The 17,153-nt window shown below is 47.9% G+C and overlaps 1 protein-coding gene across 1 annotated transcript in view; it reads left to right on the forward strand.

Moving 5' to 3' along the window:
* Positions 1-15,975, forward strand: part of plxna3 (plexin A3) — a 128,249-nt gene extending 112,274 nt beyond the window's left edge. The window contains exons 17-32 of the mRNA XM_036532639.1: positions 561-654; positions 952-1,191; positions 1,391-1,534; positions 2,493-2,727; positions 3,619-3,761; positions 4,625-4,881; positions 4,980-5,046; positions 7,410-7,556; positions 11,464-11,623; positions 12,165-12,268; positions 12,689-12,785; positions 13,519-13,709; positions 13,851-14,020; positions 14,719-14,931; positions 15,287-15,437; positions 15,853-15,975. Of these exons, the coding sequence (XP_036388532.1) occupies positions 561-654; positions 952-1,191; positions 1,391-1,534; positions 2,493-2,727; positions 3,619-3,761; positions 4,625-4,881; positions 4,980-5,046; positions 7,410-7,556; positions 11,464-11,623; positions 12,165-12,268; positions 12,689-12,785; positions 13,519-13,709; positions 13,851-14,020; positions 14,719-14,931; positions 15,287-15,437; positions 15,853-15,948 (2,509 nt within the window). The 3' untranslated portion in view covers positions 15,949-15,975. The remainder of the gene's footprint in view (positions 1-560; positions 655-951; positions 1,192-1,390; positions 1,535-2,492; positions 2,728-3,618; positions 3,762-4,624; positions 4,882-4,979; positions 5,047-7,409; positions 7,557-11,463; positions 11,624-12,164; positions 12,269-12,688; positions 12,786-13,518; positions 13,710-13,850; positions 14,021-14,718; positions 14,932-15,286; positions 15,438-15,852) is intronic.
* The last annotated feature ends 1,178 nt before the right edge of the window (positions 15,976-17,153 follow it).

Below are 17,153 nucleotides of genomic sequence, written 5' to 3' on the forward strand. Positions count from 1 at the left end.
AGCGCGGTCGCTGTTACTGAGGCCTGCAACAATGTGGATGTAATAGACATGAGTCACCACCAGTATAGCGTCAGCTTGCTAAACTCAGTTCAGCCCAAACTGAATTTCTCCCAGCATTTCATTGTGAAACAGATACTCTGTCTGGTGGAAAAGGATTGCTTCCCCCACATAATCCACATAACCTATGTCTTTATATAACAGGGCTGAAATTAGTAGCTTGTATGAGTCCTGTGTAAAGCCGATAAGGTAGCAGATACCAGAGCGGTTTCAGCGGTGACGTCACTCCCTGGCACTTGGTTAGTTAGCGTTGTTGGTTAATTAGCTGGGGGCAACTTTCCTTTAGCTCAACTGGTAACAATGTTGGCCATTAGAATTTAGCTGTGTGATGAGAGCGAGGATCCAGATCTCACTCGCGGGGGTGTCATATTTTTTTTCACGTTCATTACATTCACCAAGGCGTATGCAGACACGAACACACGTAAGAAAAACTCTGGATATTATTTGGCTGCCACAGCACCGGCAGTTTACTGTAAAGCTGTGTTTGCGTGTTTGTGTTTCAGTGGAAGCACCTCTATCACAGTGACAGGCACTAACCTGCTCACCATTCAGGAGCCCAAAGTGCGTGCCAAGTATGGAGGCGTGGAGACCACCAATGTAAGTTCACAGCTCATTACCCACAGACATTTATCTTATGCCCATCTGATCCAGTTAGCCTCAGATTGTCAGACTTTGTCCACAGCACAGATATCAAACAGGTCTGTGTAACTGTGTAACAGGAGATTGGGTTTCCTTTGAGTCACAACAAGCGTGAATTTTGAAGATAGAAGCAAACAGCAGCGTAGAGCTGAGATGGAGGTGTGGCTGTCAGCGGTGTGTTTCGCTGGCCCCGGAGGGGGAGGACAGTCTCGCTCTTATTCGCACGTCCCTCTCCTTCCCCTCCACCCCCTCCAGGTGTGCACTGTGGTGAATGAGTCTGTGATGACCTGCCTGGCCCCTGGCATCATCTACACCAAGCGGCAGGCCCCCGAGTCTGGCGTCCATCCAGATGAGTTTGGTTTCATCCTGGATCATGTGACAGCCCTGCTCACCCTCAATGGGACTCCCTTTACCTATTACCCCAATCCAACCTTCGATGCCCTGGGGAACTCTGGGATACTGGAGGTCAAGCCTGGCTCCCCCATCATCCTTAAAGTAAGTTGGCATCTATTCGTAATGTCCTTTCAACTGTGATTTAATTTCTTATCTTGTGGCTGGCTGTAGATTTATTCATGTCAAGCAGACATGAACGACCGCCAAACAGATCCTGAAGACTAATTTCGCTGAAACATTTAACTTCTGTTTCAGAGACACAAATTCAGGCCACTAAACTGATCTCTCTGTCTCAAATCAGGGAAGGAATCTGATTCCTCCTGCCCCGGGGAACGCCCGTCTGAATTACACTGTCATGATTGGAGAATCGCCCTGTCTGTTAACCGTCTCCGAGTCCCAGCTGCTCTGCGATTCGCCAGACATCACTGGGGAGCAACGAGTCATGGTAAGATTGCCGCCGGAGGCCACGGTTCCATTTGTTTCTGTTTTATTTTTGCGCGCTCTGATGATCAGACCTGATAATGTCATGCTGTTTTCCGATGGAATTCAGATGAGCGTTTAAGAGAAAAGAAACACTGTTTGTGGTCCAGACACACACATCATCTAGCTCCTGCAGCTGCATAAAAATGAGCAAAACTTTGAAACGGCGGTGGATTTTAACATCATACAGATGCAGATCCAATCTCAAGTATCTTTTTTTCCCATGCAAGTTGTTTCAATTTGCCTGGAGTGTTTGTGGGAAAACAGTTAAGACTTGAACCTGTATTGGTTGAATAAAGATGAAGACCCCCTGCTTGGATGACTTTAAAGACAGGTTAAGGGCATTGAGCAGACCTTTAGGTATTGACTTCAACATGCCTGAACTAGTTCTCTGCCTGTTGACACAGGTTGTGACTCACTGAATTGTTCAAACCCAATTTAACCCGATCAATACAAGGCAACTGAGGAAAAAGGAAGAGGCGTCTGCAAATCAAAGGGGAGATTAGAGCAGGGCGAGTGGTTAGTGGAGAGGTGTCAGTGATTTGTGAAGTAGTGCTATCTCCCGGGGCTGTGAAGGAGACAGACAGGGGAGCCAGGCTGGACAGCCGTGTTAATCACCTGACCCGTATCGACAACTTTGCGGGATTTTTTTCCCCAGTTTCTCGCAAGGCACAGTGCTCAATAATTAATGGAAAGAGCTAGGGGTGTAATGACACTGAAAAGGTGAAACTCGTTAGGAACACACGCAGGAGGTCGTAGTTAATTGGCCTGATGGCCTTCAGCAAGCCCAGGGCTCCCGTCGGACAGGTTAAAACACCTTCCACCTCCGCTGCTCTGAAATCCTGCGCTGACCTGCCCAGTACAAGCGAACTTCCTCTGAAGCTGGCCCCCCCATGTGGTGGTCTGTGTGTGTGCTCCCGCAGATTTTGGTGGGAGGTCTGGAGTACTCCCCCGGCACCCTGCACATCTACTCCGACAGTGCGCTGACCTTGCCCGCCATCATCGGCATCGGTGCGGGAGGGGGCGTTCTTCTCATCGCCATCATCGCAGTGCTCATCGCCTACAAGCGCAAGACCCGCGACGCCGACCGCACGCTCAAGCGCCTGCAGCTGCAGATGGACAACCTGGAGTCCAGGGTGGCCCTGGAGTGCAAGGAGGGTAAGCAGGCCCCGCCCGTGCGCCCCGCCCACGCGGCCCGCCCATGCGGCCCAAACACCCCCCCCTCGGATTGACAAGCATTGACGCATGCAGTCAGTTTAACAGCCTAAATGCTTGAGCTGCAGAATGCAACCCCTGCTTCCAGAATGCTGCTTCCGCACAACATTCTGTGCATGATGTTTTTATCTGATGGCAGGTTGAACCTCTGCTGAGGCAGTAATAACACATAACAATGTTTTTTGCGGGATTTTTGTTTGCTGTTCAAAACGAGAATGTAAACACAGTTTGTTGAAAGTGTTGAAGATAGAAACCCCATTGTGTCCTAAACACACACACACACACACACACAGGATTAGGTGCTGTCAGCATCGGTCCAGCCACTCTTGGAATGACAGAATTGTGTAAGCGTTGTATTCCATTGTGTCCTCCTGCTTTGAAGCCTGTTTACTGCGGCGGGAAGTGGACGGAAACGCACCGTAAAGCCCCGTTATTATTCTTAATGTACCCGCGACGGGAGACCATGCACAATGCAGGGCATTTTTTATCGCTAAGTGCGCGATGCAGGTGCCGCTCAACAATGACTGCAAACGCTGCAGCCTGATTGGTCCAGGCAACCCACCACGCGGCATTCCAAGGGCACGCCCATGCGCGACCCCACTGTTTTTCTATAAGTGCGTCTTTTCAGAAATAGGTTTCCTTTATTGTACACGAGGTTTCCCATGCTGCAGTGTAATCGGGTCCACTGACTGGGCTGGTGGAGATTGCGCGAGTGTAATGCTTGGATATCGGACTGAGACTGTCCCATTAGCAGCACCAGCTATTGTCCGAAACACAGTCCATTATAACACAGCACCCTTACTGACTTTACCCTCCGCGTCTCTGTGCCGGCAGCGTTCGCAGAGCTGCAGACCGACATCCAGGAGCTGACCAATGACATGGACGGCGTGAAGATCCCCTTCCTGGAGTACCGCACCTACACCATGAGGGTCATGTTCCCCGGCATTGAGGAGCACCCAGTCCTGAAGGAGCTCGATGTAAGCGAAGGGGCGTAGTGCCGGTCAGGGCTCACATCCTCCGCGCTCCGCCACCAGAGAGCAACCCAGGCGTGTCAGCAGGCTCCCGGAATCCACTTAGTCACTTTGGTTGAAACCACCGGCCAAAAAAAAATGAATAAATAATATTCCTTTCTGACAAAAAGCCCCTTCTGCTCTGTAGCCGGCCGCCCTCACAGCTCAGCGGCGAGGCTCTGAACAGCCCTTTTCCATCTTCTGGGCTTTTAATTAAAACCTGAGGTGGAGGCAAATCGGAAGCCCCGCGTGGCCCTGGTGGACCACTCGTCTAGAAGCTCCTCTCCACACTCGAGAAAAATATTTAGAAAATAGAATCAGCTGGGAAGTGTGTTCCAGTTACTCCTCGCATCATACGTATGAGTGGTCAGCTGTAATGTGCTATGAATAAGAAGTATCTGCATTTCGCTCTTCACATTTTCATCACTGAGACCCTCTATTCTTTCTCTCCACTCTCATCCTCTCTCTGTTTTTCCCTTTCCCTCTCTCATGCATCATCCCCATTTCCTCTTTGGGCCACCCCCACCCCCACCTCCTTGCCTGGTCACGTGTGTGACCACATGTGCTGTAGTCTGGTGGCAGGGTGGCATAGTGGTATTGAGCAGGCTCATAACCAAAAGGTTGTTGGTTCTATTTCCAACTGGGGCACTGCTGTTGTACCCTACTGCAAGTTACTTAACCGAAAATTGAAGCCAAAAGCCTCAATAAATATCCAGCTGTATAAATGAATAACATGTAAAATTGTGACCTATGTAAGTACCTCTGGATTGGGAGGGTCTGCTAAATGACAGTAATGTATTGTAATCTTCCTCCCCCATCCTCTTCCTCAGTCTCCCGCCAACGTGGAGAAGGCACTGCGTCTGTTCAGCCAGCTGCTGCACAATAAGATGTTCCTGCTGACCTTCATCCACACTCTGGAGGCCCAGCGTTCCTTCTCCATGCGGGACCGCGGCAATGTGGCCTCCCTCCTGATGGCGGCGCTGCAGGGCCGCATGGAGTACGCCACCGTGGTGCTGAAGCAGCTGCTGGCCGACCTCATCGAGAAGAACCTGGAGAACCGCAACCACCCCAAGCTTCTGCTCCGACGGTGAGGGGCCTTTCTCTCTCTCTCTCTCTCTCTCTCTCTCTCTCTCTCTCTCTCACACACTGACTGACTGGCTCTCTCTTTCCTCTCTCTTCCTGCAGGACAGAGTCAGTGGCTGAGAAGATGCTCACTAACTGGTTCACGTTCCTGCTGCACCGATTCCTCAAGGTGAGTGAGAACTGGCTGGGTGTTGCTGGGTGTCGCTGGGCTATGGCGTAGCACAACATGTTGGTAAAGGGGTGGTTAGGTCTTTTTGCTCTTCTCGACACATGAAAGCTTCCATCAGTATACTGGAATAGGAGCTTCAAGTTCTTAGAATTCTTTTAAATTTGGTGTTAAAATCTCAGCCAGTGGGCTACACACATTGGTGCCCCAAGTCTGTTTTACACTATTTAATGAAGAGGCTGGCTGTTGAGTTCAAATCCTCAACATTTCATACTTATTACTTCGTCAGGCTGGAAAGATAATTATTCAGAGCAATATAAACTTCTCTGTGCCTTCCTAAACTCTGTACCATTTGTGAAACAGAGACCAAACATTTTTAAGTGCATTTGTCAGTCACACACAGACAAATGTGCATGAAAGACTGCTGAGAGAAGGACGCTGTATCAAAGAATAGTAGTATTAATAATAAATGGAGTATCGATCAAGGGAAACGGGTTAACTGAACCACTGTCAGATTTCCTGTAGTTACAACTGCATATCTCATCATGGGCTGTCAATCATTCTACCCTGTGCGCGTCTCTTAAAAGTCATGTGGTCACAATGTCTACGGCTGCCATTGGTCGCATGTTAGACACACCCCTCTCATGTCCAGAAGGGCAGAGTGAGGTTCTACCTTACTCCCATCAAACAGGAAGTGCTTTTGTCCTGTCTCTGCCCTTATGCTACATAACAGACACTGACAAGTGCCATTTGCATTAGGATCCGGAGGCCCATTCTGTGTCCAGGCCAGTGGAGTTTATTTCTGGATATCCTCCAAAGACATTTCAGTTACATCAGTACAGATGTTAAAGAGTTTTGGCACTATCTCAATCCCCCATAAGTAATCACTCTGAAATGCGTCTGCATACTTACTTAAACCCCTATCACAAAGGACCTACTTTTCAGCTCCACTACAGGGCAATTGACTCATTTCATGCGAAGGAGTACCATAAAAGGTCAAGTTTTTTTTTTTTTTTTTTTATCTGTACATACTTTCTTAACCACTGTGAGATTACCATTATTTATGATAAACACAATCTTAGAATTCATGGAACAAACAAATGCGAGAGCGTGTTTAGTATTCTGCATGGGGAAAAGCCCTACAAAGGGGCTTCTGATCCACGACAAATCCTGCTTTTTAGGTAAAAAAAAAAAAAAAACAGCTTAGCAGCGTAATTAATATAAAATCCAGACAAGCCATTGGAAGAATGTCATTTAACACCCTGTAAATGGCCTGCATTCAATCAAAAAAAATTTAAAAAAGGGGCTCGTTGATAGCGCATGTCTGTGGCCGGCACCTGGATTTGAATATGAAAACCAGGGCAGGATTCAGTAAACCATTAAAGATTTTACAGGCGGGCTGATAAGCACATTGTGCTCAGCTGCTCATGGTTAAGGGCCCCTCTTGCTTGTGTAGCTTGTGCATCGGGATGTCACACTGTAATTAATAATGTCAAGTTAATCGTGCCTAAGGACTAAATCATAGTGTTCTCTCAGTATCACGGTTTAGTCATCAAAAGCTTTTAAGTGGGTAATTGGTGACTTCTGCACTCTTCACAAATGCTGTTTGGTATGAAGAGTGATTGCCCATCTACCCCCACTCCCTCCGTGTCTCTCTCCCTCTCCTGCCCTCCCCCTCCCTCTCTCTCTCACTCTCCCTCTGCCTCTGTCTCTCCCCTCCCCCTCTACGTCCATTTCTCTCTCCCTCAACCTCCCTTACCCTTTCAATCTCTGTCCTTCTGCCTCTCTCTCTTCCACCTCCCCTCTCTCCCACTATCCCCTCAACCCTCTCTTCTATCCCCCCTTCATCCATCCCCCTCTCTCCCTCTTCCTCCCTTACTTAACTCTCCCTTCTCTCCTCTCTTCCTTTTCCCTCTCTGTCTCTCTATCCCCCACTCCCATCATCCACCTCACTCATCTCTTTGCTTCTTTTCTCACCCCCTCTCTCCCCCTTTTTCCCCTCACTCACCTCATGCCTCTCTCCTTCTTCCTTTCCCTTCTCCCTCCCCCTCTCCCTCTGTCCTCTCACCCTCCCACTCTTTCCCTTTCACTACCTGTCTGTCCCCTCTCTCCCTCCTCCTGTCTCCCCCCCCCCTTCTCCTTCCCCCTCCCACTTTCCCTCTCCATTCCTCTGTCCCTCTCTCCCCCTCTCCTTCTCTCTGCTGTCTCTTCCTCTGACCCTCTCCCTCCTACTCTCTCTCCCTTTTCCCTCTCCCCCTTCACACTCTGTCCCCCTCTCCCCTCTCTGTCCCTCTCCCCTCTCTCTCTCCTTCTCTCTCCCTCTCCCCCCCTCCTCCCCCTCCTCCCCCATGCTCTCTCTTCCACAGGAGTGTGCCGGTGAGCCCCTGTTCATGCTGTACTGTGCCATAAAGCAGCAGATGGAGAAAGGCCCCATCGATGCCATCACCGGCGAGGCGCGCTACTCCCTCAGCGAGGACAAGCTCATCCGCCAGCAGATCGACTACAAACAGCTGGTACATCTCCCCCCGGCTCCCGCGCATCAGACTCCCGCTCCACTGCAGCCTGATCCGTCTCGCCCCACGCGGACATGCCGCCAACTTCCCATCTCCCTAAATGAGCCGGCACGCTCAAGCTATTGTTGGCATTCTCAATTTGTGAGGTTTTTTTTTTCCCAGGCGCCAGCCAAAAAAAAAATGTAGGGGTTGTTGATCACGCTGGAGAAAAAAAAGAAACAAGAGCTGGCAGCGTGACATGGCTGTGACTAATTTTCTGGTCGTTTAGCCCTCTAGTGGTGAAACACTGTAACTGCCTTCCGCTGCCAAAGGAGACGCCAGGGCTGGTTCTCCCCCAAGTCAGAGTTTCTCACCCCGGAGGGAAATATGAAAGTAAAGAAAAAGCAAAAGGCATTTCTTTTGATATTGATTTAGGGACTGTTAGCCCAATATGTCAGGGGCACGTCGAAGAAGAGCGACTGCCCGACCCGAGTGAGTGAGGCAGCGTGTCGATTGGCTCGATAGAGGAGAGAGAGGCGGGTCCAGAGGGCCGAGGCAGGAGGCTGCTGGTGCCCACTCACCGAGCGCTCAATCACACACTGACCCGCTGCGCGCCAGCAATGATTCATAGAAATCAAGCAATATATTGTCCGCTCATAAAACAAACCTTTTCCACCACATTGCTCTCGTCAATAAGCCCGGCTAGGCCCCGCTGCCAGTAAATACTACACTTAAACAATTAATGATTTACTCGACGCCAGTCCGCCATTGACTTCCACATAAAAGCGTCATGCTCCACAGAGGGGGATAAAATATAAAAATGGTGGCGGAATTCTCAGAGAATCACCCCCGATTAATTATTTGTGTGGGGAGAAACTAAGCAACGCGCTGACTTACAGTGATGCAGCGGCGTTCCCTTTGCCATTAAATAAGATATATTCCACACACCGAGGCTCCCTTCACTCGCATCTATGGTCACATTACGGCGTAACAGTATAAAAACGTGAGGGCTTCATTTTCTGCAGCCATCACAGAAATCAATAGCCGGCTTGGCAGATGTCGCAAGATTACCCCAGAAGAAATAGAGGGTCCCTGAAGTGCTGTCTGTCTCACAACCCCTCCGGGACCCCCGTCAGAGGTCAATGGAGAGCATCATTTTACCCACTCCTGTTAACCTTTTGCATCTTTCCAACTGTATCTCATTTGTCTCTGTCTCCTGCATGACTCAGAATGGCCACTTGTGCCGTTCTTTCAGCATGCTAATAAAACCCAGCGCGTGCTGGTAATAATAGTCCCACTGCAACACAGGGCGCAATCTCACGAGTTCCCCTCTGTCATCCTTCCACACTCTGCTCAGCACGCCTCATTCCAAATGCAGCGTTGTTAGAATGAGTCTACAGAGTGCCTGTTTGAGTTTGCAATCTGCACAGTACCTCAGGACCCCCAGAGGGGCGACTCGAGGAGGGCGCACGGCCTAATGCACCCCGGACGTCTGAAAAATAAGCCACGGTGCACTGTGCTCGTTCCGCAGCCTGTCCCCGGCATGAAAAAAAATTCAACACAAATTCTCCACTTGCAAATCTACTGTCCAAAAAACCAGCCGTGGCCCTCCTAAATATAACCCGTCTACAGTTCCTTGAGAATTCCTTAATTTGCTGTGTAATTGGTTTTTAATCAGGAACGCTTCACTTGTTAAATATTTTTCTTTGCGTGGCGGAGGGGAGGAAATTGACTTTGCTAATGATCAGTGAGTGGCAGTGCTACAGATGTCCCCGGTTCCTATGCCAGATGCCCATTGTTTTAATCACCTGATTAACGCACCGAGCACACAGTGAATTTATATGGGATGTCAGCATTGTATGAACGCTCATGGAGTTTAAATAAATTAAAGTGAAGTGTAAGGATAATGATGACAGAGGAGGTGTCCGATACGGGACATCTTGGTTTCTTCTGGATGTCATTAAGGTATCGGTAGCACACACACATGTAGACACACACACACACACTCCCCCTGTTATTTTCGTGGGCGTTAGTGGTATTAGTCCTGTGCGACATTATTGATACACAGTAATTTCACTGATGCTAAGGCCATGACCACCTGAGCCCTGTAAATATTTTCTGTACTCGGTGCGGTGATAAACCGCCACAGTAATTTCCATTTGGTCCACTCTCCTGTAAGAGGTTTTGCATGCGGTGCAAGATGTTATAGACCCTGTGCACCGTCTGCAAGAGAGCACAGCATCAAATGCACACTCGGTGCAGAAAGGTACTGCATGATCAGTGGAAAGTTAATTCATGCTGATCGTCTCAGGTATTTTTTACAATTATTTGACAGATGCTTCTATCCCAGGCAGCTTGCAAAGCAGTCAGAGCAAGGCACATTAAATGGATTTGACAGGAACAAGAACAACAACAAGCATATAGGGAAATAACAGCAAGCAAGACGCACAGTTAGCATCAGGCTGAGACAGCGCTAACATATTAGCTTATTATTACAGTGATTGTTGTAGGATACATGCAGTGCCACTTAATTTGTCCTTAAGACCAACATGCATACATCACATTAATGTACACATGTAATGAGCCTAATAATGATACATAAGAGTACTTATATGTAACACTTACGCGGACTAATTTCCCCCTTATTGCGCCTGTTACTCCTGTAGATTAGATCTGAGCACAGCTGGTAACTTGACCCATTTGTGGCAGAACTGTGCTCTGAGTGGTATAGTTCAGCTTGCTCCCTTTGAGCTTGAACAGCCAACACTAGCTTCATGGTGTATTTATGCCGGGTATAACTGTGAGCATAGCATAGCTGGTTACATGCTCTGACAGCAGGCTATGGTTACATGAGGCTTTGGACAGTCAGCTTGCAAATGTAATAAAATGTGTCTTGTAGTCTCAGTCCCTCCCGCCTTCTGTTCTGTTAGGAGGGGTGTGAGCCACTAAGTATAACATGAAAGCCCAGTCCTGGCTAATTTCATTATGACAAAAGGTGTTTTACAAGCCATTTTAGTTAAAACACACTGGAGATTTTTTTTTTTTTTTTTACATTTCAGTGTATAGTTTTATCGAATCCTAGATCTAGTCGTCATCATTGCTTCCATTAGGTTTGGTAGATATCTCCCTGGTGTGTGTGTGTGTGTGTGTGTGTGTGTGTGTGTGTGTGTGTGTGTACAAAGTGGAATGCAGCTCTCTTGAAATACATTATCATTTCTTGCTAAAAGCCATTTCTCCTTCTACAGGATACAATAGTGTCTAAAAGATAGTCATTAAATGCCTTTGCTTTTGTTATAGATGCTTGCAAGTTTTCAATTATAGCCCATTAAAAAAAGTCTGTCGTGCATTTTGTGACAATCTGATTGATCCAAGAATAGGTAGTCACTGCACTGGAAATACTGATCTGTTTGCTGTGCGTCTGGTATTGCTTTGTTACCTCTGTTAGGCAAGATAAGTCCTACTGATCAATAAAATCAATGCCATTAATTATCTCATTGACTTTTAGCAGTTACTTGTAAATATTTGCAGGTGATGCTGTCGACAGTGTCTGATTTCAAATTCAATTTGGTTAAATGCCCGTTTGGTAGCATTATTGAATTCCGCAGTTTATAGATACTATTGTAAAATCAGCCAAGGAAGGCTAATGTGAGTCAACGCGAGACATCTGTCATGGAAATAAACATACCTCAGGGAATTGTACTGATGTCTAACCTCATTTCTGTTTCCTGTTAACAGAAGTTAAAATTCTCCTTTAGCAATTAAGAGATTAAAAGTGGGTTGTGTTTAGGTGTGGGTGTGCATGGAAGTTTGTGTTGTATGTGCATCACCGCGTGGCAGCCCTTGCATTCTGAGCGAATTCCAGAGGGTGGGGTCTCCCTCCTCTTCCTCCACACCCAAGCTGATGTCCCTCTGTCCTCCTCTTCCTCAGACCCTGATGTGCATCCCCCCAGAGGGAGAGGCTGGCACAGAGATCCCGGTCAAGGTGCTGAACTGTGACACCATCACCCAGGTGAAAGACAAGCTGCTGGACGCTGTGTACAAGGGCATCCCATACTCCCAGAGACCCCAGGCAGAGGACATGGATCTGGGTGAGAGCTGCCACTCTGGCGTCCAGGAGCTGAGCTGGGGCCTTCATTACCGGGAGTGTGTGGACACTGGGGTATCAGTCCCTCTGGGGTTATTATGTGTAGCAGGAAAAGCACTCAGGCTGTAGAAGGCTTTTTTTCCTCTCCAAAGTAAAAAAAAAAAAAAAAAATCTCCAATAAAATATTTAAACAACGCTGCAGTATTAATTTCAAAAAGTGGAGCAAACTTTACACTGGTTTTCTAGAGCGCTTTAAAAAGTCAGTGATTCTAATTTTTTTTAAGATTGAAGCATGTTTTATGAGCGAAAATTGAGCTTTCCATGTTAATAATGTGTTATTACATACAGTATTAACTATCTTGGTGAATTTTCTTCCCAGAGAAATCAGAATAAAAAACTAACCCTTCAGTTATGCTCACGCTGTACAACTGTTGGTCTACATTCAGCACATTATAAGATACTTAGATTTTACTATTGTAGAAATCTGAGATGAAGAAAAGCAAGGATTTCAGATGAAATAAATCAAATATTTTTTGTTTTCTCAGAATGGCGACAGGGAAGACTGACCAGAATCATCCTGCAAGATGAAGATGTTACAACTAAGATAGAGAGTGACTGGAAAAGACTGAACACCTTGGCCCACTACCAGGTTAGTACACCAGCATGACTGCACAACACCGACACTGAACTGTGAGGACATGGCCTAAATTAGACCTTGGACCTTTCCTCTAAATGCCAGAATTAGTAAATATTTGAAAATGTGAGTGCATATGTATAAGGATCTCTCTCTCTCTCTCTCTCTCTCTCTCTCTCTCTCTCTCTCTCTCTCTCTCCCTGTCTCTCTCTCTTGCACTCTCTCTCTCTTTCTCTCTCTCTCACACACATACGCATACACGCATACAAATAACATAAAGAATGAAGCTTCTTTTGTAGTCTGAGCCCTTGCGCTCTGCTCAGCCATTCTGTACACATTCTGTCTGAAGCCCAAGGAGCTGAATCACCTTTAATGTACCAAACCATTTACCTATGTGTACATTTTTTTTTGCATGGCATCGCCGTGTCCCTGCAGGTGACAGACGGCTCCCTGGTGGCCCTGGTCCAGAAGCAGGTTTCTGCCTACAACATCGCCAACTCCTTCACCTTCACTCGCTCCCTGAGCCGATACGGTGAGCAGCGTTTCTCTCTCTCTGTCCTGGCACCAGCTCCGGTCCACTGATGCATATCTCATCCGCGTACCACACAGTTCATAAATATAGACGAGAACATGCGTATTTAGCTCTGTTTTGCATTTCATATGAATCACGTCCTTGAATTATGCAAGGGTATCATGCCTTAAAACAATATCCAGGGTTATTCCTTACTGTGCTAACTTTACATTACAATACATTATTGTCATTGAGCAGACACTCTTATCCAGAGTGACTTACATAGGTTACAGTTTTGACATTTTCCCATTTATACAGCTGAATATTTACTGAGGCAATTCTGAGTTAAATACCTTGACCAAGGGTACAGCAGCAGTACCCCAGTGAGGACCAGCTGGGCCAATCGAACCAGCAACCTTTCAGCTGCAAGCCCTGCTCCTAAACCTCTAACTTATGCATTCCAATTCTAATGCATTGTGATTGTCTGATTCTGGTAATTAGCAAGACTGCTCATTAAATGTACAGAGCTAAATTGGACATAGACACATTGATGATCAATACTACAGCTCAGATCCACAGCATGCAATACACAAGCTCACTCAAGCCTGCATGTCGCTGTGATCCGTGTGGTGTTGGGTTAGGGTTAGGGTTAGGGTTAGGGTTAGTTACTGCTGTTCAGATCCACAGTGTGTGTTACATGCAATACATCCTCACTCAAGCCTGCGTGTCACTGCGGTCTGTGTGCTGTTGGCAGAGAGCCTGCTGAGGACCTCCAGCAGCCCGGACAGCCTGCGCTCCCGGGCCCCCATGATCACGCCCGACCAGGAGACGGGCACCAAGCTGTGGCACCTGGTGAAAAACCACGAGCACGCCGACCAGCGGGAGGGTGACCGCGGCAGCAAGATGGTATCGGAGATATACCTCACCCGCCTGCTGGCCACCAAGGTCCGTCCTCTGATGTTATCCGTGACCTTTTTCCCTACTCTCTAATTTGCAGTTCCTCTCCGAGCCTCCTTATATATACTGCAGGTCACCGCACCCCTGCAGGATGCGGTTGTGTAACGGTGTCATCCGATGTCTCCTCAGGGGACCCTGCAGAAGTTCGTGGACGACCTGTTCGAGACGGTGTTCAGCACTGCCCACCGCGGCAGCGCCCTCCCGTTGGCCATCAAGTACATGTTCGACTTCCTGGACGAGCAGGCCGACCGCCGGCAGATCAGCGACCCTGACGTGCGCCACACCTGGAAGAGCAACTGGTGAGGGGTGGGGTCTGTGGGGCCGTGAGCGCAGAGTCAGAACGTTCTCCGCGCGAGGCCTTAGTCAGACACACAGGAGCATGCAGCACCTGGAGGAGCAAAGCTGGTTACAGCTACATTACATTATAAGCATTTAGCAGATGCTCTTATCCAGATCTTTATATATATGTCCTTATATCGGTTATACTTTTTTTTTTTTTTTTTTTTAAACAATGTTATCCATTTATCCAGCTGGATATTTTTCTGAGGCAATTGTGGGTTAAGTACCTTGCCAAAGGGTACAGCAGCAGTGCCCCAGTGGGGAATTGAACCGGCAACCTTTCGGGTACGAGTCCTGTTCCGTAACCACTGTGCTACACTGCTGTCACAGCTACATGATTGTGTGGGGAGCACAGACGCAACACCATGCTCTTGAAATATCAATCACCGCATGTTTTAGGTTGACAAAATGTTTGTAGTGCGGCAGGCTCTCGGGCACTGATGAAGACAGCCTCTTATTTTAGGCCCTCGCTTAAGGAGCTTTGATGTGCTTGCTTGCTCCTGTCACTCAAAGCGTAGCCTCTATCTGCCCTGGAGCAAACACGTGTAACCTCTTGTTTAATTTTACCTCTCGGTCTGGAGAGGGATAGAGCCGTCCCCTCGGCTGCCACCTCCTCAGCAAGGTCGTCTCTTTCTCACTCTGTGCCTTTCTCTGGCAGCCTGCCCCTGCGCTTTTGGGTGAATGTGATCAAGAACCCGCAGTTTGTCTTCGACATCCACAAGAGCAGCATCACGGATGCCTGCCTGTCGGTGGTGGCCCAGACCTTCATGGACTCCTGCTCCACCTCCGAGCACCGGCTGGGGAAGGACTCCCCCTCCAACAAGCTGCTCTACGCCAAGGACATCCCCAACTACAAGAGCTGGGTGGAGCGGTATGAGTCTGGGCAGAGCTTTCGCAACACAGACCATCGTGAAGACCAGTCATAATATTTACAGCATAGTTGGTTTATATCCAATAGCATGTTCCAATGTTCCAATCAGTGTGTACATTACATTACATTATTGTCATTTAGCAGACGCTCTTATCCAGAGCAATTTACATAAGTTACAGTTTTCATATGATATCCATGAGGCAATTCTGGGTTAAGTACAGTGGGAGTGCTCCAGCAGGGAATTGAACCAAAAAACTCTGATACAAGCCCTGCTCCTTACCACTATGCCACACTGCTGCATGTATGTAACGTGTTTAAATGCTGTTTTTGCTTTGGCTTCTTCCCCTTGTGCTAGGTACTACCGAGACATAAGCAAAATGCCCAGCATCAGTGACCAGGACATGGACGCCTACCTGGTGGAGCAGTCACGCCTCCACGCCAACGAGTTCAACACTCTGAGCGCCCTGAGCGAGCTCTACTTCTACATCAACAAGTACAAAGAGGAGGTGTGTGTCTGCCGCTCGGAGGCCAGGGGCCTGCTGGGATTGTTTTCGCCGCTCTCGCTCACTGGTGGTTTTGTTTTCCTAATAACTACTTAGAAAGCCCCTCATTTCACAGGAAATTCTAACATCTTTAAACAGGGCCAAGCACAGATCATTGATACCCTTGATTTCCAGTCTACTGATTAAGGCTGTGTACAGTTAATTATCCTTTGTTTAGTGCTTGTTTCTTAAATTTGAAACGCATCATCTGCCATTGATGTTGCAGCTCGTTATTTACCTTATCTGTTCACCTCTGATTTTTTAAACACTGCTAAACACCAGAATGAAGTAAATTGAAGAAAACTAAGAGTGGCAGCTGATTGGGTCTCTCTGCCTTTGCCCCTGGGTAACTGACCCCTGCTGTCCCCGCCTCCCACAGATCCTGACAGCGCTGGACAGAGACGGATACTGCCGCAAACACAAACTGCGGCACAAACTGGAACAAGCCATCAACCTGATGTCGGGCAGCAGCTGAGGGGAGAGGCGCGGGGCGGCGCGGGGCCGGGCGCCGGGACGGGGAGGGGGTGGTCGATGGGAGGGGAGGGGAGGGGGTGGGGTTTGGTGAACTGGCCCGTGTTGGGACATCCGCAGCTTGTGCTGGCAGAGAGGATGATGTAAGACACTGGACAATCAACACAAAGAACCACAGCACAGCAAACAGAGCCCAGGGTCCGCAGAACTGATTCTGCGGTCAAACCCTCACTCCCTCTGATGAGTTTCTGCCATGCCAGTGAAGCCAGATGAGTTCTCTGCTTTGGATTTGGTTTATTTTTTTGTTTTCTTGTTTTTTTTTTTTTTTTAATTTGGTTTTACTTCTCCACACTGGCTTTTTTTGATGAAAGACTCTTTAAGTAACTGCCTGATCTTTCGGAAGGGGACTGCTGTGCATTTTATGAGATACATTCCATGAAAGGCATACATAGAGTTGCCTTGGAAACTGTGCAGAATTGCCAAGCTAGTGCCATGGAAAGAATGGTTTTTTTGGTCCTGATGAAAGGGTGATAGGAGTAAGGATAATAATAAAAATTGATGATGATGATGGTGATGATGATGACGACAACAAAAATACAACCGTGGATTTTCAGTGGATTTCCCAGAAGTGGATGTGGACTGGGGATTTTTTTCTCTCTCTCTGGACAATAATGGACATCATTAAAGTTGAGTGAGGTAATCTCCTACTGGGAGGGTCCTTTCGGTTCCTGGTTGAAGACAGGTGGACCCTGAGGTAAACCGAGGAGGCCCTCTTCTTCGAGAGAAAGGTACCGAGTCGACAGAGGAGACCAAACTGCAGGATCACCAGTGGCCTGAGAGGTGAATCACACTGAAGAAGGGGTGTCGGGGGGGGGTTGAGGTGAGGGGAAGAGGCCATGCAGGTGGAATCCCTCTGCCCCCCCCCCCCAAACACCATAGACCTACAAAGCGCCTTTTTTATTTTTTTACTTGAATTTGGGGCCAAAATGGACTCTGGAAAAGCGAAGGAAGGGAGTGCTGTCCTGCTGGAAGGGGGAGGCACAGAGTCCTGAATAGCTTGCCTTTTTGTCACGTCTTTGCAGGAATTAACAAAAAGACAAAAAAAAAAAAAAACCCTTGCGAAATGGACCTTTCTCCCCTGGCTGTCCGCCCGATCGCACCCACATTTCTGCGTTTTTGTACCACTGTGTATTCGTAGGGGTTGAAAGA

Source organism: Megalops cyprinoides, chromosome 7, assembly GCF_013368585.1.
Source record: "Megalops cyprinoides isolate fMegCyp1 chromosome 7, fMegCyp1.pri, whole genome shotgun sequence".
NCBI classification, from domain to species: Eukaryota; Metazoa; Chordata; class Actinopteri; order Elopiformes; family Megalopidae; genus Megalops; species Megalops cyprinoides.